This window comes from Chelonia mydas, chromosome 8, assembly GCF_015237465.2.
Source record: "Chelonia mydas isolate rCheMyd1 chromosome 8, rCheMyd1.pri.v2, whole genome shotgun sequence".
NCBI classification, from domain to species: domain Eukaryota; kingdom Metazoa; phylum Chordata; order Testudines; family Cheloniidae; genus Chelonia; species Chelonia mydas.
In genome coordinates, this window is record NC_057854.1 from 77,653,843 (window position 1) to 77,680,016 (window position 26,174).

Below are 26,174 nucleotides of genomic sequence, written 5' to 3' on the forward strand. Positions count from 1 at the left end.
ACCATTGAAAGAACACCACCTCTCCCACCTGATATCTCCTATTTCCTCATAAACCTAGATGACCTCAAACTTGATTTTTAAACCAGTCTGCTAAGACTTGCACAATTCAGCAAAAACCAAATTGGATTACAATGCAGAGCAGTGTTACTACCCTAATACAGATGGAACACCTGTAAGTAATTTGGGATGACTAAAGAAGAGCTAGGGCCCATTGCCAAACTTAGCCCCTCCCGTGCAGTCTTCTCCCAATTTCTAATACCTTGATATTGCCATATGAGACAGAACAGGCTTACCCTAGCCACAAGCCAGTGGCAAGGTACTCTCCACCTTGGACTTGTGGTGTTTTTTATAGCCAGACTTCTCAGTTCTTGGAGCCAATGATCCTGTATTTGATGTGCTCTTGGAAATAGCCTGTATTGACAATCCTGAATCTTAATCAATACATGTTCTCCTTGTCCTCATCTAATGCTGAAGCCAAATTTCCTCAACAAATATTCTGGCTAATTAGAGAATGAAGGTTCAAGATGACTTATTTTGAGCAACAAATATGCTGGTTAAGTACAAGGAATACTGGGTTCCAAAGCTGGAGTTGGATGATATGCATACTAAAAGACAGCAAATGTAGAAACAACTCAAACACCTTTCCTGTGCCTTACACAAAACTGAATTCTAGTTAGAAAATCTTAACTATAATGTCTGGCATGTCTAAACCAGGAAAGAATATAGACATTGCCGTAGATGCATCACTGCTTTGATGCTTTATTGCAACTTCCTGTCTCAGGCAGTGGCCAATAACATATGCTTCGCTGGAAGGCTTGGCAGTATTTTGTTTTGTGGCATAGCTGCCCCCTAGGTGAGGCTTCTTCCTAACTCCTGTTAGTGGTTGACCTGTGCCCTGAAGCATAAAGCTTTGTACCTTGTCTATTTTATTAATGAAGTTATGGATGTCCATACCTATATAAATATCTCATTCTTTTCTGGGATCTTATTAGGCTATTTGGTCTCAATGGTGTCCTGTGATAACAAATTCAGCTGGTTAACTACCCACTGAGAGGAAATGTTTCCTTCAATCCGTAGTAACTTTGCCTTTTACTTTCAGTACTGAATTCTCCTTTATTAGAATCCAATGTCCCCTTTGCTATACTGCTATTTGTATAACTATGACTTCCCTTTATTCATCTCTCCCCCAAATAGTCCCACTCTTTTTTCTTCAGTTCTCTCCCCTCCCCCCCCCCCCCCCTTTATGTAGAAGCCTTTTTATGTCTAGGCTCTTGTCTCTGGACTTTTTTTTTTTTTTAAATGTCTCATCCCTTCTGAGAGAGGGTAAACCAAAAACAGACTCGGGTGAAGGCACACTATCTAATTACATAACGGCACAACTCAGTATTCTCTATCCTGGTCTTTCTACATGCTAACATTGTTGCCTTGCTCCCCTTACAGCACGGACAGAACTTCTAACAACTCTGTAAGATGAGGCTTAATCAAACTCTGTAAAGCTATTCAGAATGAGCTAGTTTAATCCTAACCTCTGTTCCACCCTACAGCTTGCTGGAGTAATCGGACACCATCTTACAGCTCCCAAATGAAAATTGGGAACAGCTCCGTAGGATAAACTTTGCGAAGGGGAACCCTCTAGGTTTTGGTATGGAGGTGCTGCATAACTGTCCTAAACTTCTGTAGCAGCTGCCTCGATCTCTCCCATAAAACACTCTGCCTGAAAGTTATGAACACTTTATTCCAAAATTAAAATCATGATTATCAAAATTACCTTAAAAGGAGGCAGGATTTATTAATCCTTACCCAAAGACTTTAGTGAAGCAGAGATTGCAAGGAGGAGTGAGCTGGATATTTTGTTTTACATTGAAACCTCTTTAAGAGTTTTACCTACCATGCTCTCTACCTCTATCCACAACTCAACTCGGTTTAAAATATGGAGGGGACAATAACCTGAGTTCCATGCCTCTGGAACCAGTGTGAAAATATTAAACTGAAGGGTTAGAGGCCAGATCCTTAGAGGTATTTCGGTGCCTAAATCTTGTTGATTTCAATGCAAGTTAGGGACCTAGATAGGGTTGAAGATCTGGGCCTATATGTGCACTTCAAAGTGTTTCCTTTAAAAAGCTGAGGTATAAATTTAGACCCCTTCTGAAGTACTTTAAAAACTCAGATTTGAAAAGGAATGCGGGGCCTGCTCCTGGCCCCATCAGAAAGTCCGTTTCCTACTCTTCCCCCCCCGACTTGGCCTAAGTTTGTGTAGTCAATATTTACTTATTTCTTGTTGGCTGGTCAACTTCAACCTGGACAAACTGAAGTGGACACTTTTTCCTTTGAGTTATTTGTATAAGCTGTTTTGTGGTGTTTAGAGTACTGTAATAGAAAACTATAATCAAATAAAAATTAATGGAGCTTGCACTATTCCAGCTGCTGGACTCATTAAATATATTGTGAAATACTATCTGCACTTTTTTCCTTTAATTCTTTTTCAAGATTTATCAAAAAACAACTTTAGGATAGGTAATGTTTAGATGTTCAAAAAACTTGGGCCTGAACTTCTCCCACTGAAAGCACTGGGGACTTTGAAGTCCAGGGGAACAATACTCTGAGTATTTTAATTGTACCAGTCTCAACCAGAATGAGTTCTTCTGGCAGCTAAAACTAAGCTTGATGATACCTGCATGTTTTGTTTTTTTTGGACACAACATGTAGCATGTGCCTAAATCCTGCTTTAATCTGACAAATTTAAATCATAGAATGTCTTTTTATCTGTGAATTTTCTCTTTGGTATAACAAAGAGTTGGCCTTGGAATTCACAACTGTCAATAAGAAAAAAGTCAAACCAGGTTCCAGAAACTGGGGTCCTGTTGTTCTTATTGGTTTAAACCATGAGCCATTATACATTTAATCTAATAGAGGAAATAGCACGAAAATGAGCTTCCATACTAGAGAAAACTATCAGACTTTGAGCTTGCTGTGGCTAAACATTTAGATCATGGCAGAAGAGGGATTAGACCTGAGTTAGAATCCTGTTAATAAATATATTAAATAAGAACAACAGTTGGGTTTAATATATCAACAAAATGATAATGGAACCACAGAGTTATCCACAACTACCTGCCAACATTAATGATGACATACCACCCTTTCCACTGACTGCAACGCTGTTAGTTAACAGGACTCCTCAAGGTCCTGTTTTAATACAACCTTTATTTAGACATAGTAGAGTCTGGGACCTCCATTCAGGGATAAGCACCCCCCAGTGCTAGGCACTACACCAAGGGTGGGCAAACTACGGGCTGCGTCCAGCCCTCCAGCCGTTTTAATCCAGCCCTCAAGCTCCCACTGGAGAGCGGGGTCTGAGGCTTGCCCCGCTCCTGCCAGGGAGCAGGGTCAGGAGCCCCTCCACACAGCTTCCAGAAGCAGTGGCATGTCCCCTCCGCACCCTTGCCCCCATAGGCCAGGAATTGTGGCCAATGGGAGCTGCAGGGGCTGCACCTCTGGACAGGGCAGCACACAGAGCCACCTGGCTGTGCCTCCGAGTAGGAGCCAGAGGGGGGGATATGCCACTGCTTCTGAGAGCTGCATGAGGTAAGCTCCGTCCAGAGCCTGTATCCCTGAGCCTGCCCCAGCCCTGATCCCCCTCCCACTCTCCAAACCCCTCGGTCCCAGCCTGGACTCCAAACCCCTCCACCACAGCCCCACCCCAGAGCCTGCACCCCCCAGCCAGAGGTCACCAACCCCCACTGCCCCAGCCTGGAACCCCCGCCCACACCCTGAACTCATTTCTGGCCCCGCACTCCCAGCCAGAGCCCTCACCCCCTCCCGCACCCCAACCTCATGAGCATTCATGGCCTGCCATACAATTTCCATACCCAGATGTGGCCCTCAGGCCAAAAAGTTTGCCCACCCCTGCACTACACCAACACAGAACAAAACATGGCTGATGCCCCGAAGAGCTTGCAGTCCAGCTATTTGTCTTTATTGAAGTATTAGCTCATGGTTTTCCCAGAAACCTGACTCCTAGCCACACACAAATTTCTAGCTCAAAGTAAGTGGGGCTTTAAACTGGAGCTAGTTAGCCCAGCTCAACACTAAAAAGTTAGGTTGACCTTGGGTTGCCAATTTTCTAATCACACAAACCCGAACACCCTTACCCTGTCCCTGCCCCACCCCCACTCCTTCCATTGCTTGCTCTCCCCCACACTCACTCACTTTCACCAGGATGGGGCAAGGGATTGGGGTATGGGAGGGGTGAGGGCTCCAGAAATGAAGGGTTTGGAGTGCAGGAGGGGGTTCAGGGTACGGGCTCTGTGAGGGAGTTTGGGTGCAGGGGACTGGGCGTTGGAGGGCAGGGATGTGGGTTCCGGGAGGGGGCTCAGGCAGGGGGCTGAGGTGCAGGCTCCAGCCAGGCGGCACTTACCGTGGGCGGCTCCCAGAAGCAACCAGCGTGTCCCTCTGGCTCCTAGGCTCAGGGGCAGCCAATTGGCTTCGTGTGCTGCCCCTGTAACGCCGACAGACCCCGGTCGTCCTGTTGGCAGATGGGATCGAACCTGGGGCCTCTGGAGTTTAGTGTATGAGCCTGTATGGCTCTTAGCTAAGGCTGTATAACAAACTCCTTAATCTCTCTAAGTGGTCTCAGTGCCCCTAGATGAGACAGAACACCACACCTAGGAAGTGCGTGGGTTACATACTTCCCCTAGCGGAGGAAGCGCGTCCCGAGCTTCAGAGACTTCCCAGTTGAAATCCCAGATGAGCCCCCACTTGTAACACCAACAGATCCCAGTCATTGGTGAGCGCGATTGAACCTGTGGTCTCTGGAGCTTAGTGCATGAGCCGCTACTGCACGAGCTAAAAGCCATGTGGCTCTTAACTAAGGCTGTAGAGCAGCAGTTCTCAAACTATGGGGCAGGGCCCCAAAGTGGGTCACAATCCCATTTTAATGGGGTCAGCTGGGCTGAAGCCAAAGACTGAGCCCCACTGCCCTGGCCCCACACTGCTCTCGGAAGTGGCCAGCATATCTGGTAGTGGCTCCTGGAAGTGGGGTACGGTAGGGTGGGGCAGGCAGTTCTGCCACATGCTGCCCTTGTCTGTGGGTACCACCCCCGAAGCTCCCATTGGCCAAAGTGAGTTGAAGGGGGCGGTGCCTGCAGGCAAGGGCAGTGCATGGAGCCCTCGGACCACCCCCTTCCCTAGGGATGTGTTGCTGGCTGCTTCCAGGAGCGGAGCGGCGCAGGGCTGGGGCCAGGGCAGGCAGGGAGCCTGCTTTGGCCTTGCTGTGCAACGGAGCTGGCAATCCTGTGGGCCAGAAAAAGCCCTGACAGCCACAGTTTGCCCTCCCCTGCTTTAACTGGTCTTAGTGCCACTAGATGGGATAGAACACCACACCCAGGAGGTTTGTGGGTTACATCCCTGCTTGCAGGCACCACCCCTGCTGCTCTGGTTCCTGGCCAATGGGAGCTGCGGAGTCGGTGCTTGTGGCAGGGGAAGTGCGCGGAGAATCCCTAGCCACCCCATGCGCCTCGGAGCTGCATATGCCGGCTCCTTCTGAGAGCCATGCAGAGGCAGGGTAGGTAGGGAGTCTGCCTTAGGCCTGCTATGCCACTGACCTGACTTTTAGCGGCCTATTAAAATCTCCTAGATTGCTTTCAATAGTCACTGGGAGATCAATGCCAATTCCTGTAGACTCCCAGCCAATCTGGAAGAGTTGGCCACCCTAGGCTGACCCAGCTACGTCACTCAGGAGGGTGAAAAATCCACACTCCTGAGAGAGATATTTGGTCACGACAATGCTAGGTCAACAGAAAAATTCTAACCTCAATGTAGCTATGACCTCTTGGGGAGGTGGATTAACTACTATGACAGCAGAATAGAGTGACCAGCTAGTAAGTGTGAAAAATCAGGACGGGGTGGGGGTTAACTGGCGCCTATATAAGAAAAAGCCCCAAATATCATGACTGTCCCTATAAAATCGGGACATCTGGTCACCCTACAGCAGAACCCCTCCCACTGCTGTAAGGACGGTCTACAGAGAAGTGCTACAGCAGGGAAGCAGCTGCACCGTTTGCTAGTGAAGACATGACCCTAGCCAGCGAGCGCTGCCCCTGGAGACAGAGCCGGGCTCCAGCTGCAGCCTGAGTTACCAATCGCTAATCCAATCGCTCTGTGTAGGCTGTAGTAGGAGAGTTGGTTGGAGGTGTGGTTACTCCCAGTGCTGTCCCAGGGCACCTACTTGGCTTGGCTGCTGGGCCCATGCTTGCCACGTGGCAATGATGTGACTGGCAAGCTGGCGGCCCCGGGCTAGCGGGACTGGAGCACGCCGGGTCCTACCTGTTGCAGCCGAGCCAAGCCCTGGTAGCTCTGACTGACTGAGGTGCTTGTGAAGGCCAGCGCGGATTTGCGCCTGTTTAAGGTGCAGGGCTGGGAAAGGCGACCTGGGGGAAACCAAGGCCCAGGCAGGCAGCAGGTCTGAGGGGCAAGCGAGCAGCACGTGGGAAACCACGGCAGCCGCGTCCCAACCCTGCAGCGCGCTGCGAGTCCCAGCTCCAGGCTCCTGCTTTAAGACCAAGGCGCGCCCGGCCTTGCCGCGGGGAGGGGCGGGCGTCAGCGCCGCAGCCAGGCTAGGGGGACGCTCCGGCTCCGCAGCCCCGACGCCGCCGGCTGCCCTTCCAATGCCCAGGGCTGCCGGCGCCGGGCGCCTCCGCCCCGTTATCCTCTGTTCCGGGCTCGCCCGGGGCGCCACGTGACCGCGGATCCGGCTGCGGTGGCTTCGCTCGGCTGCCCCGGCTCGCCCGCTTCCCGCCCGCCCGGCTGCATGGGTCCCGCGCCCCGCTGCCAGCGCGCCGCCCCGGGCAGCAGTGGGCGCGGCGGGGCCCCGCGGCCGGCGTGCGCCATGGACCTGTCGGTGGGGTACTTGGCCAGGGGCCGGACGCTGGTGACCAGGTGAGCGGGCGGCTGGGGGCCGCTTGGGAGCGTGGCGGGTCGGTGGCCACGGGGGGTCAGGGTAACTGGCGCGAGCTAGGAAACACCCCAGTTCTTCAGCGGGCTGGGGACCTGTCACCCCCCATGGCTGTTACTGAGGGGCCCTCGGCGAGCCTCCCCATCGCTCTTCCCACTGAAGCTGCCCAAGCTGGTTGACTTGACTTTTACATCAGTGAGGGTTCGGAGGTTTGGGTTTCAAAATCCCCCCCACCAGTGCCTGGCACTCGGGGAGCAAACCTGAGCGGGCGGTTGTTGATCATAACGCTGCTCCCCTGTGCGTGGGCAGGAGGGTCCCTTGCAATGTCCTAAGCTTTGCTGTCCCCAGCTGAGCATGATGCAACTAGTAAATGAAACCGAAAAAAGGAGAAACGAGACTTTTAAATGCTCCTTAAAACTTGTGCAGCTTTTAGAACGGAAAGTATTGCTAATAATAGGGGTATGGAAATTAATTCTTTTAAAGTGGATTATTTTGGGTGGTGGTGGATATATCTATCTTGACACTTTGAAGGACTCTGGGCCTGACTTTTCTCTCACTTGCACTGATATAAGGCAGGAGTAATTCCACTGAAGTCCGTGGAGTTGGAACCAGCATAAGAACTGTGTAAGGGAGATCAGAATCAAGCCCTCACTATCAGATGGCAAGGTTCCCCTGGAATTGGTTAGATGCTCTTACATTTCTCTGGGCAGCCCAAGGCATTTGAAATTTGCTGAGGTGGAGGAGACAGAAAGTTAGGGGCAATGCAAAGGGCTTTTAATGGTCTAGGAATTGCACCTGAACAGCAACAAAAGCTTTCACCCAGCTGCTACTAGAGCAGCTCTGCCCATTGGGTCTGTTTCCTTCCACATACTGCATCCATCCATGCTCACCCCATGCCCCTCACCCATGGCTGTATTGCTGTATTGTATTCAGCTCAAAGTAGCTTCTCATGTGGGGCTGAGGAGACCAGCCAGTGCTGTGTTAACACTTATTTGCGGGTTGGCGGAAACCACTGGTTTTAGAAGCAAATGTACTGTGAGAGAGGAATAAAGCAAACTAATTAATTAAAGAGCAACAGTATATCTCAAAGCACTTCTGTTTTGTACTGCAGAAATTAAGATTGCAGGAAGCTTAGGCCCCATCCTCCTTAGGATTTGTCACACTGTCTTTAAAACTTCCAGTTAACATAAAAAAAAAAAAGTTGGAATATTACTTGTGTTTATGCAACACCAGTACAGACCCTATTACAATTGTTTCTGAAAACCATGCTTGAATCCTGCCAAAAGGTGGTCTCAGGCTGCCACAGTTGATGCTGCAAGAGCTCTGTCCACACTGACCTCGTCTACCCTGTAACATGTTATGTTCAAACACTACTGAGAAAACTTGAATTATTTGATACAACAGTGACTATGACTGAGCTGTCTTCATAGATCAGGGCAAATAGTGACTAGCTGCATTTAATTACAGTTAGCTGACAGTGAACATGATTTACCCTGAGCTATGCTAACCTGTCAGTCATGGACACTTCACCTCTATGTATGTCAATTTCTCTGTGTAGCGCTTTGAGATCTACTGATGAACAGTGTATATAAGAGCTAGGTATTATCACTATTATTATCGTTATCATCCTGTAAGCTTTTCTAAATTCTTCATAATTGTGTTTGAACATGATAAAGTTTTGTAATGTAGACAAATCCATTTGTGCTAGATTGATGAATGTGTTAGTGTAGATTGGTGTATGTGTTAGTTAAAGTCATTAAGCACAGACCTTCTTAGCATGGCAGTATTTCATAACAAGAGGACAGTCCTGTTGAAGCATAAGATTAGAAAAGAGGAGACATGCATTTTATTCCTGACTGGGACAGAATTACCTGTGAGACTTTGGGCAAAATCTCTTTCAATCTATATGGCCTTGATTTTGGCTGTATTAAAATGCACGTTGTTCAAATGAGACCACCTTAGCAAGGGATTGAGGCCAATCTATGTATCTGAGCTGTCCCCATCATTGTTTACTACTCTATCAAGTTTTGTGTCATATACAGACTTCACCAGCAATGATTTCACTGATATTTGCGTAGTGCTAATTTTTTTTTTTTTAATTAATCATCATGCAGGACTAAGTCAAATACCTTACAGAAATCTGTTATGTCAACATGGCTACCTTTTATCAACCAAATTTGTGATCTTAAAAAAATTATGTAATTCTTTATTAATTGCATTCTGTATCTGTCTTTCCAATATTTTGCCTTTGTTCTCATAACTAATATTGGTATGAGATTAGCTCCTTGACCAATTCTTTTCATGCTGAACGTTTAAAAATATGTAATTATAACAGCTGCTGTGTACCATCCTCCTTAGTAAGTATTTCGCTAACACTGTAAAATATGAATACTTCATCCTGCTTCTTTCAAAATACAGAATAGAAATGTGTATTGAGTATGTCTGCCTTTTCTTCCTCATGATAGACAATGTTACCATCTTTATCTAGTATTGGACCAGTGCCACTGATAGGATTTCATATGTTTTATAGGCTTCATATGTTTCAAAGAGTTCCTTGTTATTTTCCTTAACCTTACAAACCAGCAATTAGAAAATGCAGACAATTGATAAGGGAAGTTGATGGTATAAGTAAAAATCTTTGGCAATTAGGGCTAAGGGTTATTGGCTGGAAAGGGCTACAAAAGAGTGGAAGTGCACTTGCTTTTTTTTAGATGGGTGAACGTAAAACAAAAAGAACCTCTCTCCAAATAGTAGGTCCTGATGTTTTAAAGAAATATTCATTTAAAAAAACCTTGTTGATGTTTATAAAGCTCTTTTCAGTATCTGACTAGACACAGAGTGCTGTCAAATGCCCAAAGGATGCAAACTGAAAAAACACATTTTTTTGTGCGCTAATTATGATATCTAAAAGCAATCTTTAAGTGTTGCTGGTAACTACACTAGGTATACATTTTGCAGGCAAAAATGTGTGTCTTCATGTTGATATCCCTTTAACCACTTTTCTAACATGGTTAAAACTAGCCCAGCTTGGTGCCTTGTTTTTCTTAGGGAAATTTTTTAAAATTAGTTTTTCTGATTCCCTCCCCCCGCCCCTGATTTTTCTGAAGCTCTGTTAGCATCTTTGTAATTCTACTGGACTGAACTCCTTTCCCCCTCCCCCTCCTTTTTTTTTTTTTTTTTTTTTTTTAATTGAACCATAAAAGCAGACACTGTGTAATAAACCTAACCTTTGGGCTTCAGTGATAAGATCTGTTTTTACTTGCTTACCTGGGAGTGGTACTGTACTGCTCTTCTAGTCTTGAAAATTACTTATACACTCTCTTGCTTTTTGAGAAGAGGGTTGGTTCTGGAAATCACATAAGTTTTGTGGGCGTATACTTCATGCAACATACAGTACGTTATAGAATTCAGAACCGTAAGTACACTATACATTGCATATAGACCAGGTCAAACAAAGATCAGATATGAATGCATGTTTGAAAACGTTAAATATGTATTTTTCAAGTGACAACCAAGACTGGGAAACTGCTATCCTAATATATAATTTTGGATATTGGAAATATTTTCCTGAAAGTCTAATGGGAGCAAGAGAACATGTTACTTTTTTTGTATTTACAAATGAAATTGTCTTTAATTAGAAAAAAAATGTACAAGTTGAGCCCAGATCTTGAACAGGAAGTCAGCACTTGCTGCATTTGAAATAAAGGTGAGGAAGTGTGAGAAGAGAAGGGGAAAGAAAAATTTCTCATTTTTTCCACTCTATCAGTTTCTACAAGTAAATTGAAGGTGCTACTAAATATGATACCAAATAATATGTACATCTTGTTTGTTTATACTTAAAACATGATGTTTTGGTGTGTTTGGACATGTTTGTTTTTTACAGTTGTCATAAATATAAAGGGAAGGGTAAACGCCTTTAAAATCCCTCCTGGACAGAGGAAAAACCCTTTCACCTGTAAAGCGTTAAGAAGCTAGGATAACCTCGCCGGTACCCGACCACGATGACCAATGAGGAGACAAGATACTTTCAAAGCTGGGGGAGAGGGGGGGAAACAAAGGGTCTGTGTCTGTCTGGGTGATGCTTTTGCCGGGGACAGAACAGGAATGGAGTCTTAGAACTTAGTAAGCAATCTAGCTAGATATGCGTTAGATTCTGATTTCTTTAAATGGCTGAGGAAATAAGCTGTGCTGAAAGGAATGGATATTCCTGTCTTTGTGTCTTTTTGTAACTTAAGGTTTTGCCTAGAGGGATTCTCTGTGTTTTGAATCTAATTACCCTGTAAGGTATTTACCATCCTGATTTCACAGAGGTGATTCTTTTTACTTCTATTAAAATTCTTCTTTTCAGAAACTGAATGCTTTTTCATTGTTCTTAAGATCCAAGGGTTCGGATCTGTGGTCACCTGTGAAAATTGGTGAGGATTTTTACCAAACCTTCCCCAGGAAGTGGGGTGCAAGGGTTGGGAGGATTTTGGGGGGGAAAGACGTTTCCAAACAACTCTTTCCCAGTAACCGGTTAAACGTTTGGTGGTGGCAGTGAAAGTCCAAGGGCAAAGGGTAAAATAGTTTGTACCTTGGGGAAGTTTTGACCTAACCTGGTAAAAGTAAGCTTAGGAGGCTTTCATGCAGATCCCCACATCTGTACCCTAGAGTTCAGAGTGGGGAAGGAACCTTGACAACAGTGAACTTAGTGCTTGTAAAAAGTGCCCAACTGATGGGCCTGTAAACGAAAAATATACTTATGCACAGGAAGTGAAAGTGCAGGTTCCCACGCTGCTTTGTCTGTGTGCTTCAAAGCCTAGACCTTTGGTCTCTGAGTACTTTTCTGTAGGGTTTTAAAGGTTAAAGGAAGATTGTGGTTTATGTAAACAAAATACTTCAAAATGTTTAGATGTAATGAAATTTTTTAAAAACCATTTACTAATCTTTATAGTGAATAGAAACTCATTTCATTGGGTGGAGGTAGGTATTTTGGAGAATAGTCATTTAAATGCTGTGTTGAGATGTGCAGTTGGGATAGCGTAGTGTGATGAAATAGGATTGGTAACTACACTGTAATAGGACAATGTCTCTTCCATTTTACTATTAAAAACTTCATTCCAGTTTGTACAAACATCTAAGTCAAACAGAGATCTGTGAGATGAATATGTAATATATGTAAAGTTTCTGCCAAGACATTCTGTGGGTTTCTAATTAACATATTATTTATGGCAGACGTATGATGGCTCAACCAGATTCAGATCTAGAAGAGGATGCTTTAAAGGAGGATTTGAAGTTTTACTTCATGAACCCATGTGAAAAATACAGAGCCAGAGGTCAAATCCCTTGGAAACTGGGTTTGCAGATACTAAAGATAGTTATGGTTACCACACAGGTAATAAATATATTTTTTTTATGTTCTTACAAAAAATAATACATGTAGGTGGAGCAGAAAATCAATGTCTTGGAGTGTTGCTTCCATTGGTTACTCTTTAACTATCTAAACTTCCTTCCTGGAAAAAAAATCAAGATCAGAGGTGAGGAAAGAACACTCTTAAAGGAATAGGAGTGGATGTGGTGGCAGGAAACGATAATATAAACTAAACTCCTAAATGTTCTTTGGTCACCACCTTGGTGCTAACTGGAGCAATTTCAGTGAGGGGTTAACAGTGAAATAGAAGGTCAGATACTGCCAAAGACATTTATTTCAAAACAATTTTTTCCCCTAAATCAAGCACCTCATTATGGATCATATGGTTTTGAATTGTTTGGCTTTATGCCACAGCACTGCCAATGCTCTTTGTGCCTTCTGCTCATCACTGCACGTAACGCCCCCATACCTGGAGGCCAATGTATTGGTATTGTTACCAGAGTTCCAGTCCAGCAACTGCAGAGCCTGCATTGTTAATGTAACCTGCAACTCTGAATGTTTGGTTTGTATTTGCAAATACTCTTCTAATTGGCAAGAGCAGATTGTTGACTAGGCAGTTAAAGTCCTGAGCCACTTTCTCTCCCCAAGTGATGGATTAACGAGAGTGCATTAATTTGGATACAGAGTCAAATCAGCAATTTGTTTTGATCTCTAAAACATAGGAATCTCAAGTGAGATTTAACAAAGTGGCATTACATATATAGCCCTGAAATATACACTGAGCTGCATGGGTCAATGTCTGAAATTAACAGACCTGCTGGAATCAAGCAATACCTTCAGATATTACCTCTGGCTAATATCCTCCAGACCCCCATCTAGCCAGAAAGGGTGATCTCAGCCTTTCTTTTTTTTTTTTCTTTTAATATAAATCTCCAGCATTGCGAACATCAGTGCAGGAGTAGCAGCAGAGGAAGCACTAACATAGACCGAGCTCCAGGCAATGGTTGGCATTCTAACTACTATGCTGTCTAGACAAGACTGGCTCAAATGACACTGGTAACTGAAGTCCTGTATACACTAGTGCTCCTCAACAGCAGCAAAGCTCCACTAGCAATTGTGGAACAGGACTGCTTTGGGTGAGGTGGAGTGGGGAAGACTAGTATGGGCACAGTCATGAGGATACCAATTCCATCAGGGTTTCTTTCAGAATATTATCACAAGCTAAGAGGTAATATTGTCTTGCTTGATTCTACTGAGCTGTTAGTGAAAGCCTTTTCCCATTGTCCAGGTCAGGGAGACACAGGTTATCACACTACCGTCTAGCTCTTATACACAGGGGCTTAATCATGAGTGGAATGAGGCAACACACCGCTTCAAAGCCCATCCTAACCCATCCCATATCCTTCACCACCACTCAAAGTGTATCCTAACCCACAAGCATTAGTGCCTGTGCTGGCGATTAAACTTCTGGATTGCCATGCTTGCTGTCCCAATCTCTCCTCTGCTTGGTCTCTGTGTTGAGCCTGACTCTCCTGGGGCAGAAGAGATGCAGTGCTGCTTTGCTTTCTGATGCCACCAGCCAATTCAGGTACCTGCGTTTTTTTTTTGGCACCTTTCAGCGGTGCAGTGAAGTAAGTGGTTGTCACTACTGGTCCATCTTCAGCAGCTGATTGGGTAGCCAGGGTGAGGAAGCAACAGAATCACTGAAGGGAAGTGCATTGCTACTTAAAAGGGGCAGTCTTGCACATTTGTAGCAGGCATATGGGCAGGTCCTAATGACCATCCTTGTGTTTTGGAATGAGGCCAAGCTCCTTAGGGGTGACTTTGGTGTACTTCATGCTTATTCTTACAGGATTGTCCCTGTCACTAGCTGTCTGACTCTGATGAGAAACCACTGAGTTTCAGTACGTTAAACCTGTTAATTGGAGTGGGTTCTTCCATATGGTAAGGTGAAGGTAATTTGTCCTTTCTCTGCTGGATTGCAGAAGTATATTTTAGTGCAAAGTTGTGTTAGGGCCCCCTAAGGATTCCACATGCTTTCCAAATCAAGACTGACCGCCTTTTTCTTTTTCTTGCAGTACTCCGGGGAAAGGCTCTAATTTACTGATATTAGCTAAACATTGCCATGAATTCATTCATAGAACTTAAGTTAACAGCTTTGCAATCCAAAGAGCATTTAAGTAGAATTGCTAAATCCCCTGAAGAACCTTGCAAACTTTTTGGCCAGAATTCAACACTTGTTCTAAAGGCTGTGTGGATATAACCAGGCACCGATGACCTGGAATCCCTGTTCCGGTCATCCTGGCTGCAACCTGCCACATTACATAAATAGTTCACTGTGAATAGCATTGCTTTGTGTACTCATTTAGCCCAGAGCTAACTAGTTACCATCTAGGAGAGACCAGAAAGTACTCACTGGAGAAAAAATAAATAGATTTTATTTTTATATTTAAAGAGAGGCTCTCAGACAGCAATTCAGATTTCATATACTGTTAATGCTAGGAACAAGAATAGGGGCTTGCTTACCTTTTAGTGGGGATTTCATTGCACACTCTCTCTCTCTCCTCCCTCGTTTGGTTGGTTTCTTGCTGACCTTTAAAAGGCTTAGTTCTTTGGCTAGGCCATGTATAATTTTTCATCAGAGGTTGAGATGAAAACTAGGGAGGGAGGAAGAGACAATGCTCTGGTGGGACACTGGGTCCCTTACACCCCTGCTGTTGGGTTTGGGGAGAGTGCTAGGATTCCTATCACTTGGGATCTCTGTTCAGAGGGTCCATTTATGTATTTTCCTTTGACTTATGGAAGGGATATGGGGAATCTCTGCTAGTCTACATAAATCTCTATGAACAACTTCAGCACCTGCCTCTGCTGCTAATTATAGCTTCCCCAAGGAGCACCTTTATGAAATTAACTTCATTTTTGTCACTTTCAATGGTGCCCATGGGGTTCTGAATAGTTTTTGTTTCATTCTGGTGCAGTGCTCAGCGCAGACAAACTAGAGCTGTCTGCAGACTCAGGAAGACAGCCTCCTTAATGCAGTTCTGTCTTCAGGCTAGGCTAGTACTCTTTTTCTTCAGTGAAAGGTTAGATTATGCAGAAACAGATGAGTCCAAACACTTCATATTTGCCACTAACAAGTAAGAGAGTTTATTTTTCAAGCTCTGGGTTCCTTCCTTTGCTCTCTCCTTTTTCTGCTCTTCCACTGTGAGATTCCAATTACCTTACGCTGTTCTTCTTTCATACCAAAATATATGTGGAGTAAACCACTTATATTTTTCTTATGAAAATTATTTTTAAAAAGGGGGTTAAAGTGTGGTGATAGGAAACTGGCTCAGTAAAAATAGTAAGTTTTTGATCAATAGCTCTTTCCCCATGTGTATTCAGATTCTTATCTTCTTACATTACAGACTCAAACAATTTTTTAAAAATACTGTTATCTATAAAGGCTCTGCATTGCTATGGGTTAGTGGACTGGATTCTATTCTGTCTCCTGCATCATCAACAAAACTGTCAGCTAAATTCTAATTACAGAAACCTTATTACTGGTGATGTAAGTGACAGAAAGAACACAGTTTGACATTCTGATCTCAGGGTGAGTTAAAAAAAACTAAGTAGACTTCATAAGGAAGTGTTTGTGTGATAAACTTAAAACCACATTATGTTGTTTGTAGTCAACTTGGTTCACTATAACTGTACTTTTAATCATCAAAGCTCTTCAAATTCAGAGTGATTTCTCAGATTTGCATGACTTTTCTCCTACTCAGAGAGGCCATGAGGTAAATGAATTGGTTTTGGATTTTCCACAGAAAACGTAGCTTTGCTGATTCAAATAGTTTCAAACACTTGCACTATGAATAAAATTACTGTGCACGTAGTTAAAAGAAGTGAAAATGCATCTCCTGGGCTGTACTTGATAATGATTATGCACTAAATGGCTAAGCTCCAAAAAAAAGTAGTAAGAGTTTTTTGGTATTTCATGGCATGCCTGCCACTGAAGTAAATGGTATTTTTCTTTCCCTTGTTTTCAGCTTGCATCAGCTTATGCTAAGTGGGATTTTGTTTTCCAGGCTTTGGCAAAAGAGACCCTTTACTATTCTTTTGTGATCTTGTATTATAATTAGGGCTGTCAATTAATAGCAGTTAACTCACATGATAAATCAAAAAAATTAATCGTGATTAATCGCACTGTTAAACAATAGAATGCCAATAGAAATTTATTTGGATGTTTTTCTACATTTTTCATATATATTGTATTCTGTGTTGTAATTGAAATCAAAGTGTATATACTTTTTTATTATAAATTATTGCACTGTAAAAATGAGAAACAAAAAAAATAGTATTTTTCAATTCACCTCATACAAGTACTGTAGTGCAATCTCTTTGTCATGAAAGTGCAACTTACAAATGTAGGTGGTTGTTGTTGTTACATAACTGCACTCAAAAACAAAACCATGTAAAACTTCAGAGCCTACATGTCCACTCAGTCCTACTTCTTGTTCAGCCAATCGCTAAGACAAACAAGTCTGTTTACATTTACAGGAAATAATGCTGCCCTCTTCTTTATCTACATTATCTCCTGCAAATGTAAACAAACTTGTTTGTCTGAGCGATTGGCTGAAAAAGAAGTAGGACTGAGTGGACTTGCAGGCTCTAGGATTTTACATTGTTTTATTTTTTAATGCAGTTTTTTGGTACATAATTATACATTTGTAAGTTCAACTTTCATGACAAAGACATTTCACCTCATACAAGTACAGTAGTGCATTGAAAAATCCATTTTTTTTACAGTGCGAATACTTGTAATCAAAAATAAATATAGAGTGAGCACTGTACACTTTGTATTCTGTGTTGTAATTGAAATCAATATATTTGAAAATGTAGAAAAATCCAAAAATATGTAAATAAATGCTATTCAATTATTGTTTAACAGTGCGATTAATTGCACAGTTTTTTTTAATCACGCAACAGCCTTAATTGTAATGTTAACTTGCTTTTTTTTTTTTTTTTTTTTTAAAGGAGTCTGGTACTGACACAATACAGAAACTTCTTACTTTCCAATTTGTGCTGATTATAACTTGAAGATGTTAATCGCTGTTACTATCATTAGTATGTTAATGATGGCATTGTATTCTGACTTGAATTTTTAATTTGTTTTAGCTTATTCTTTTTGGTTTGAGTAACCAGCTGGTGGTTTCCTTCAAAGAGGAGAACACTATTGCCTTTAAGCATCTGTTTCTGAAAGGCTACTCAGGAGTTGATGAAGATGATTATAGTTGCAGTGTATACACACAGCAGGATGTTTATGACAGCATTTTTTTTGCTATTAATCAGGTAAGTGTTTTCTGTGTTTCTATGTATTATAAACAGCATGAGTACTGCTTAAAAGTCACAGCCAATAAGATGTTGCTCAGTTTCCATTTTCTGTTCTCGTTAGTTTCATTCAGATTGCAAATGTCCTAACTGGTCATCATCTGATTAAAATAAACAGTCAAAGTTAAGTTTCACTCAGTATTTATTTTCGTGTATATGCTTAATCTTCATTTTTTGACTATTAGCCACAACATAAACACTGAAGTTGTTAATATTAGATTATTAACTTCCAAATTTGCTGTGGCAGATGATTTGGGTTTTACTTTAAGTAGAAATGGACCTGAATATAGATACATTCCAAAAATTCATGCTTACAATTATAGTGAATCACAGCTTTGTAGCATTGTTGCCAGAAGTCTCAACGTGGGAATGCAGTTCTTCCAGGAATATCAGGACACAGCCTTAAGTTTAGTATGGTATTTTAAAATGAATTTGGATAATATGATAAACAACTCCCTTAAATAATTGTTTTAAAAATTTTAAAATAAAAAAACAGATCGTGTTAACATGCACATAAAATAGAAAATGATGGGAAAACAAAAGGTTATGCTCCTGTAGAAAATAAAAAATTGAAGTCCTTTCTTGATGGTTTTTAAATCACATGAGGGTCCAGGTCTCTTCTGTGGTCCAGTACAGTTCAGAAGTATGGGGCTTTAGGTCACCCTTACTTGAGATTTCCCAGTTCGGAGACGTATGGGCACTTGTCCAGTTGAGGCTCAATTTAGAGCAGCTTTAGGACGGTTCAGCATTTTGCAGACTGGTAATGGTCCCCATGCAGCCATTACATCAGTCAGGAAGTGGTGGAATGCAAAGGCCATACCCCTTCTCCTTTGGCCATGCCCCCACTTCAGGGTTCTTTGCCTTCTGGCAACCCCCACGAACTATGGGAAATCCTCTGCAGAGCCAATCCACTGTTTCTGCCGAAGTAGGCAGAATGAGACAGAGGATCTGGCCTGTTGTGTAAAATGGTGGCTGACTTGTACATGTCTCGTCTCTTAGTTCTCCTTGAGAATTTTCTTCAGTTGTGCTGCTGTTTTACTTTTAGTCTGTTTATTTCTTTGCTTTTTATCTTTCCTTCCTGGTTTACTACTTCCTTCCTTTCTTCCTTCTTTTGTAGGCACTAAGGCAGATTTGAAGCCCCAGCTAGAAGACTAGTGAAAGGATAGATTTATATCATCGAGCAGGAGTCAAGTATGCGATACAGGCATCAGATATAAAGGTCTCTTTGTATGACGTCTATATTCTGTAAATGTAGACCTTTATAGAGGAGCTTTTTCCAGTCAATGTAGCTTAGGTTTATTAGGGCTTTGCAGGTTTTCAGGCTTTAACTTGTTGTTTGCCACATATCTATGGCTGAGATTATCAAAAAAGAGGTCAGTGATTTGTGGGCACCCAAACTGAGACCTTAAAAGAGCTTGGCTTGGCTATTTTTTTTTCTTCCCAGAGGTTGTGCTCAGCACTTTCTGAAAATTAAGGCAACAGAATGCAGCCTTCCTATGGTTGAAAAGTACTAATTTAAGTCTTGCATAATTGTGGAGGACTAAATGTGTAATGGACAATCCCCATGATATCTGAATTTTTTTTTTTTTTTTTTTTTTTTTTGCAAAAAAACAAACTACAGGTACTAGATCATTGGTTCTCTCCCCATTTCTGCAAATAAGTATTAGACAGAACATACCCTCTCTGCTGATTTTCTTACATTTTCTGTCTAATCTGGGTATTATTTTTATTATGGGGAAATTTATGTCAAAAAGATGTCCCATTATCAAACGTAACAAGCGTGGTTTCATAGAGTATCAAGATGATATGTTTGCCTGCAAAGCAACGCAGAGTGCTGCAAACCGCTCCTTCTCAACATGCTGGAAATTTTTTTAGGGACCTTGCTTTAACTTCCTGTTCTGGTGATCCAGTCTGTAGGTGGTGAACTCATGGATCAGCATGGCTGGGTAATTCATCCATAAGGAGGATAGTCAACTTTAGGAGAGTGTGCATGTGGGGAAACCACTGCTAGAGATGGTATCCAGGTACAGTGAGGAGTTCAGAGGACCCCTAATTTGCATAGCATCTTGTCAGTCGGAGAACTGATTACGTCTCCATCTATCGAAGGAATGGTGTTGATTAATTTCTCCATATTTTTCTCTTCCACTAACTTGGTTTTGTTACCTAGACTTACCTTCATTCATCTACTTTTAATCCAGGCATTGTTCTCACGTGGGTACTGGGACTGTTGGCAAATGGTTCTGTCTGCATTTGCCATAAAGAAGATGCGGAGCTGAGTAGTGTTAGCTTGTTAATGGGTTTGGGTCCATCATCTCTTCTGGTGGCTTTAATAGACATTGAACAGCAGGATCGAAAGAGCCTTGTGGAGCACCTTTAAAGGAGAGCTCTGCATGTAAATATGCAGTTGTCCATAACAACCGTTTGAGGACTGATTTATGCTGCAGCTGACACTAGACCTTCCAAGTGTGTCAGCAGTGTTCCATGATAACCTGTGAGGAATGTTGTCCATGGCAACTAGGAGACTTGGACCCTCTGTGATACTAATTGTTCTAACACCAGGTTGGGATGTGTCTGGGGTGTTGTCAGAAGTAGGCTGAAATCTAAGGGCATGTCTACGCTGGCAGAGTTACAGTGCCGGGAGTTACAGCGCTGCTCAGAGAGCGGTAGTGTGAACCCACAACAGCGGTTTCCCTTCATCAGGTGCCTGCACAATAGTGTGTTTGCACTTGCAGCGGTATTCGCAGCGGTGCACTCTGGGCAGCTATCCCACAGAGTATCTCTTCCTCTTCTGCCACTAAGAGTTGTAGGAAGACGGGGGGGTCATGGGGCATCCTGGGTCCTGTCCCAATGCCCCATGATGCATTGCTTCACACCCCAGCAATCCCTGTGTCCGCCTGCATTTGGCACCATCTTTCAATGGTTTGTGTACTGCAAAGAGTACACAAAGAATGTACTGCACTCTTCGGTCTGCAGGAAAGGATCCCGAACTGTTGACCAGTATACTGCTCGCTCTGAGCAACACGTCACAAGTGGCAGTGGAGTTATTCCTTATACTACTGTACAAAGTCAAGAGGAGGGCGATGTTGAACTCGCCACGCATAGTAGCTATGACACGAGATTGCCTGTGGCATTCACGGAGGTGCTGACCACAGTGGAACGCTGCTTTTGGACTTGGGAAACAAGCACTGAGTGGTGGGATCACGTCGTGTTGCATGTCTGGGATGATGAGCAGCGGCTGCAGAACTTTCGGATGAGGAAAGTCACATTCCTGGGACTGTGTGATGAGCTCGCCCCAACACCGTGGTGCAAGGACATGAGAATGAGAGCTGCCCGGCTGTTGGAGAAGCGTGTGGCAATTGGACTGTGGAAGCTGGCTACTCCAGACTGCTACCGATTGGTTGCTAACCAGTTCGGAGTGGGAAAGTCGACCGTTGGACTCATGTTGATGGAAGTCTGCAGGGCCATTAATCGCATCCTGCTCCAAAAGACCGTGACTCTGGGCAACATGTGTGACATTGTGGATGGCTTCACACAAATGGGGTTCCCTAACTGCGGAGGGGCGATAGATGGCACCAATATTCTAATTCTGGCACCAGACCACCTAGCCACTGAGTACGTTAATCAGAAGCGGTATTTCTCAATGGTTCTCCAGGTGCTTGTGGATCATTTTTGGGCTTTTCACAGACATTAACGCAGGCTGGTCTGGAAAGGTGCATGACATATGCATCTTTCGGAACACTGGCCTGTTCAGGAGGCTTCCTGGACCAGAAGATCATAGAGGAAGTTGAAATGCCCATTGTGATCCTGGGAGATCCCGCCTACCCCTTAATGCCATGACTTATGAAGCCATACATGAGGCAACTTGACAGCAGCAAGGAGCGGTTCAACAACAGGCTGAGCAAGTGCAGAATGACTACTGAGTGTGCATTTGCCCGTTTAAAGGCCTGCCGGTGCTACCTCTGTGGGAAGCTGGACCTGGCCAATGACAATATTCCAATGCTTATAGCCGTGTGCTGTATGCTCCATAGTATTTGTGAAGGGAAGGGTAAAAGCTTCACTCAGGGCTGGACCGCTGAGGTTCAGCACCTGGAGGCTGAGTTTGAACAGCCAGAGACCAGGGCTATTGAGGGGGCAGGGAGGGGGCATAAGGATCAGGGATGCCTTGAGGCAGCAATTTGAAGTTGAAAGCCACTAATATTTGTTGCTATGTGCTGAAGTGCAGTGCTTGTAGTGCTAGGAGGTGATTGTGATTGGTGCAGATGATGCAATATGAAGGTTTAACATAACCGTCTGTTGCTTTGCAGGGCTCTGCTGGCTTTCAATTAATAGAATAAAGAGTGATTTTAAAGCAACACAACTGTTTTATTAAAAAAAACAACAACCAGAGGAGAGAGTCAAACAAAAAAACCACATCAGCACTGAGGGGGATGAGGGAAGGGAAGGTCCCAGGAGGAGGAGGGGTCCTAGGACGGCTAAAGATTTGTGTATGTTCAGGGATCATATCCAACCTTCTCCTTTGGAGTACAATGCAGCAGGTACTGTACGTCAGCAGGGCCAAACTGCAGAGAAATGGGTGTTGAGTGCAGTGGGTACTGAGAATCCGCAGTGCTGGACTGACAGGGGAGGAATGGAATGATGTGGGTACAGACTGGAGCCAGGAGGTTGATAAGAGTGTGTTGGCGGTGTCTGGGGGGGAGCATGGGAAAGTTTTGCAACAGCGGCTGCAGGGGATGGTGGGTGCGGAGCTGCTTGGTTTGCAGTGCAAGTATCGCCTGGAGCGTGTCCACTTGGTGCTTCATAACTCTTAAGAGCTGCTCCGTGGCTTCATTCTGGCGCGCTGCATTCTCCTTTCGGTCCTTCTCGCTGTCCTGCCACTCTTTCAATTACTGTGTCTCGGCCGCAGAGTGCATCATGACATCACGCAGAAAGTCCTCTTCAGTTCTTCTTGGCTGCTTTCTAATTCTGCGCAGCCGTTCAGCTGGCGATAACAAAGAGGGAGGCTGTGCTCCCAAGGTCAGCTATGTGAAGTTTAAATGCAATATTTTACAGAAGCAATATTGTTTGCAATGCACAGACCACTGATTCAGTGATTTAAAACACAGCCAGTACTCACGTACCTGTCGCTAACTGGCTTACCCCAGGCAAGCACACATGACCCACAAGACCCCCAAAATGGTGAATAGCCACAGGGGCAGGGTAAATCTGTGTTCCTGGACTGTACTGTACACACTGCATGTGGCTCATGGGGAGAGCCAGCACTGTAGGGGAGGCCTGATAATCATTCCTGTCTCCACATTTTCCACAGAATGTGATCATTATGGAAGATATCTCGCTGCTGAGGGTGAGCAGGGAATCAAGGGAGAGTCTTCTCCAAGACTGCGGCTTCTGCCCTGGCCCATATGTGGCTTGCCTGTGTGCAACAATGATTCTTCTCTCCCCCCTGTGACCACACAGTGGCACGGGAAAGTTACCATTAATGGGGCAAGAAACAAAGCAGCTCTGCCAAAGAGCCTGTGGCAGCAGATTGCCCAGTATCTCCATGAGAGTTTTGTGGAGATCTCTGAGGCAGCTTCCCGTGAAGTGAGGGAGTCAATCAACAGCCTGTTCCATTGCTCAGACTAGGTATGTGGTGGTACATGCATCATACAGACACAAGTCTGCTTTCTGCAACCCTCCTGCCCCCAACAACTCACCTCAGCAATTCCCAAAATCAAATTCACTTACCAGGGGCCTCCTCTCATGTTTGCGCTTCACCAAGATCCAACAGCTGTGACTGGTTAGCCTCCTCCGGGGTAGAAAAGAGCTCTTGGCTGCTTGCATCTCTGACCTCTGAGTCATCCTCTGCCTCTGGGTCCCCCTCCACATCCTTATTTGAGATTTCCTCCTCCTGGCTCGGTCTACTCTCAACTGGCACGCGAGCCACCGAAGTATCCACAGTGGTCTTCGCAGTGGAATTGGGGTCACCACTGAGTTGTCCAGCTCTTTGCAGACCCAGCAGCTCTTCGGCACAGCACCAGAGTGGCAGTTTGCCTTGTGGTTGGCGTTCCGCAGCTCCTTCACTTTGACCCTGCACTGCAGTGTGTCCTGGTCATGGCCCCTTTCTGTCATAATCGTGAAATCTGTCTGTAGGTATCATAATTCCTATGGCTGGAGTACAGCTGTGACTGGCCCTGTTACTAACTACCTGTGTGACCTTTGACATGTCTGTGACAAATATGCTAATGAGTGTGAATATAATGTAACTGGAATATGCTTCATGCAGAAAGTCTCTTGTAAGGTATCATTACAAAGCTTATAATCTATTGAGTGTGTTCATCGTATTTGTATAAATGTATCATTCTTGTATCTGAGACTAGAAATATGAAATATAACTCTGAGGTCTTATTGTAATTATGCAAAGTGTGGGCCATTAATGGTGGTTTGGAATCTTGATGGCTCCCATCAACTAGGAGAATTGGTTGTAAATGGCTCTATTTACTTGCAAGCCTTCCTGTGAGTCAGGCCAGGAAGAATGAAGGCTTGGGATCTCCCAGGACATGTGACCATGTCACCTGGTACTGGAATCCATCTTAAACCTGGTACTTTTCCATTTAGAAGGAGGGTTGGGGACCCAGAGAGACAAGATTCCCACCTTGTGCCTATGCTATGTAAGGGGGTGGAACTGAACAAAGGAGCTGCAGTCATGAGAAATCCCCTAGCTACCACCTGAGCTGGAACAAGAATTGTACTGGGGATAGGATTGGGCCCAGACTAGAAAGGAGTCTAGTCTATGAAAGAAGCTTATTGAAACATCTCTGAGGTTGAGATTTTCTCTAATCAGTTTCTTAATGTATTAAGCTTAGACTTGCGTGTGTTTGTTTTATTTTGCTTGGTAACTTACTCTGTTCTGTCTATTATTACTTGGAACCACTTAAATCCTACTTTTTATATTTAATAAAATCACTTTTGCATATTATTTAACCCAGAGTAAGTAATTAACACCTGGGGGAGCAAACAGCTGTGCATATCTCTATCAATGTTAGAGGGCAGATAATTTGAATATACCCTTTTGATACAGCATGGCCAGAAGGCAGCAGGAGAGTGATATATAGGAGAGATATGTAAGTCCCAGGATGAGGAGAAGCCTTATTCCCTGTAGAGGGAAGAAAGGTTTCTATAAATTAATTAAAAGCACTTGAAGCCAATTAGAGCACCTGAAGCTAGTCACCTGATAAAAACCCCCTGCTTCAATCAGCCAGGGGAAGGAGTTGGAGCAGAGAGCAGTTTGAAGGCGTTGGAGCAGAGGAGAGTTTGGAGAAGTTCCATGGCTGGCTAGAAGACCAAGATCCTAGGTAAAGAGACACCCGGCTTGTGCAGAGAGAGAGGGCAGGAAGCCCCACAAGCTGAAGAGCAGGAGAGGGAAGTAGCCCAGGGGAAGGAAGCACTAGTTCAAGTGGTTTACCACTATCCCTAGGGTCCCTGGGTTGGGACCCGGAGTAGAAGGTGGGCCCGGGTCCCTCCCTCTCCACTACCCTTCTCTGGGTTACTAGTGGGACAGTAGATACCCTCGTTCAGGGGCAGGAAACTGCGCTCTGAAACCCCCCACCAAGAAGAGAAAGCGCGGGACCCATCATAATCATACTGGCAATTTGCCACACGTGGTCGGGTGGGATCTCCGCACTGGGGACTTAAACCAGGGTTAACCAAAACCATCCCATCCCCAAGATGGACGACGTGGTCAAGGCTCTAATACAAGCCACTGTGGCCCAGCAGGAGGCTATCCAAATCCAAGCAACCGCCCAACAGGAAGCGACTCTGGTGTAGCAGAAGACTAATTGGCTGCTGATGAATCAGGCTGCCCAGGACTGAGCTCTGCTACAGGAGCTGGCAAACCAGATGAAGGCCCTTATGGAGCAGAACCACAATTGTGAGGAAACCTGGACTATACGGGCCAGCCACTGCCTGCGGAAAATGACACGGAAGGATGATGTAAAGGCATACCTCCTGGCATTTGAGAGAGCAGCCTGGCCCAGAAATCCGTGGTCTGGTATCCTCGCCCCATTCCTGTGTGGATAGGCCCAGAAGGTCTACTACGATATGGCTATAGAGACTGCGAAGGATTACCCCCAGCTGAAGGCAGAGATCCTGGCCAGATCCGGAGTAACCACAGTGTTACGAGCCCAGAGGTTTCATGAATGGCAGTGTACAGAGGACAAGACACCCTGATCGTAATTGTATGACCTGATCCAGAAATGGCTGCGCCCTGAGGCCCTCAGCTCTGAAAAAATGATGGAGCTCCTGGTACTGGACCAGGATATGAGGGGGCTACTACCAGGCCTTCAGGCTTGGGTTGTCCAGAATGACCCCTCTACCTACGATGAGTTGGTCTCCCTCATGGAAAGACAGCTGGCAGCCCGTGAACGGTTCCAGACCCCGGGGGTGAGACACGGCAAACCAGGAAGACAGCCCAAAACCCAAGGCCCCAGATTGTCAAGAACTACAGAAAAACCATAACTGGGAGGA

General features: G+C 44.5%; 1 protein-coding gene across 3 annotated transcripts in view; it reads left to right on the forward strand.

Moving 5' to 3' along the window:
• Positions 1-6,176: 6,176 nt before the first annotated feature.
• The window catches only part of MCOLN2 (mucolipin TRP cation channel 2), a 43,846-nt gene continuing 23,848 nt past the window's right edge, over positions 6,177-26,174 (forward strand). The window contains exons 1-3 of one of the 3 annotated variants that reach the window (XM_043521364.1): positions 6,177-6,406; positions 12,167-12,326; positions 17,460-17,633. In XM_043521364.1, the coding sequence (XP_043377299.1) occupies positions 12,171-12,326; positions 17,460-17,633 (330 nt within the window). In that variant the 5' untranslated portion in view covers positions 6,177-6,406; positions 12,167-12,170. Of the gene's footprint in view, positions 6,407-6,442; positions 6,937-10,129; positions 10,368-12,166; positions 12,327-17,459; positions 17,634-26,174 lie in introns of those variants that run through there. The other 2 variants (XM_007068735.4, XM_037907092.2) reach the window with 2 other exon arrangements.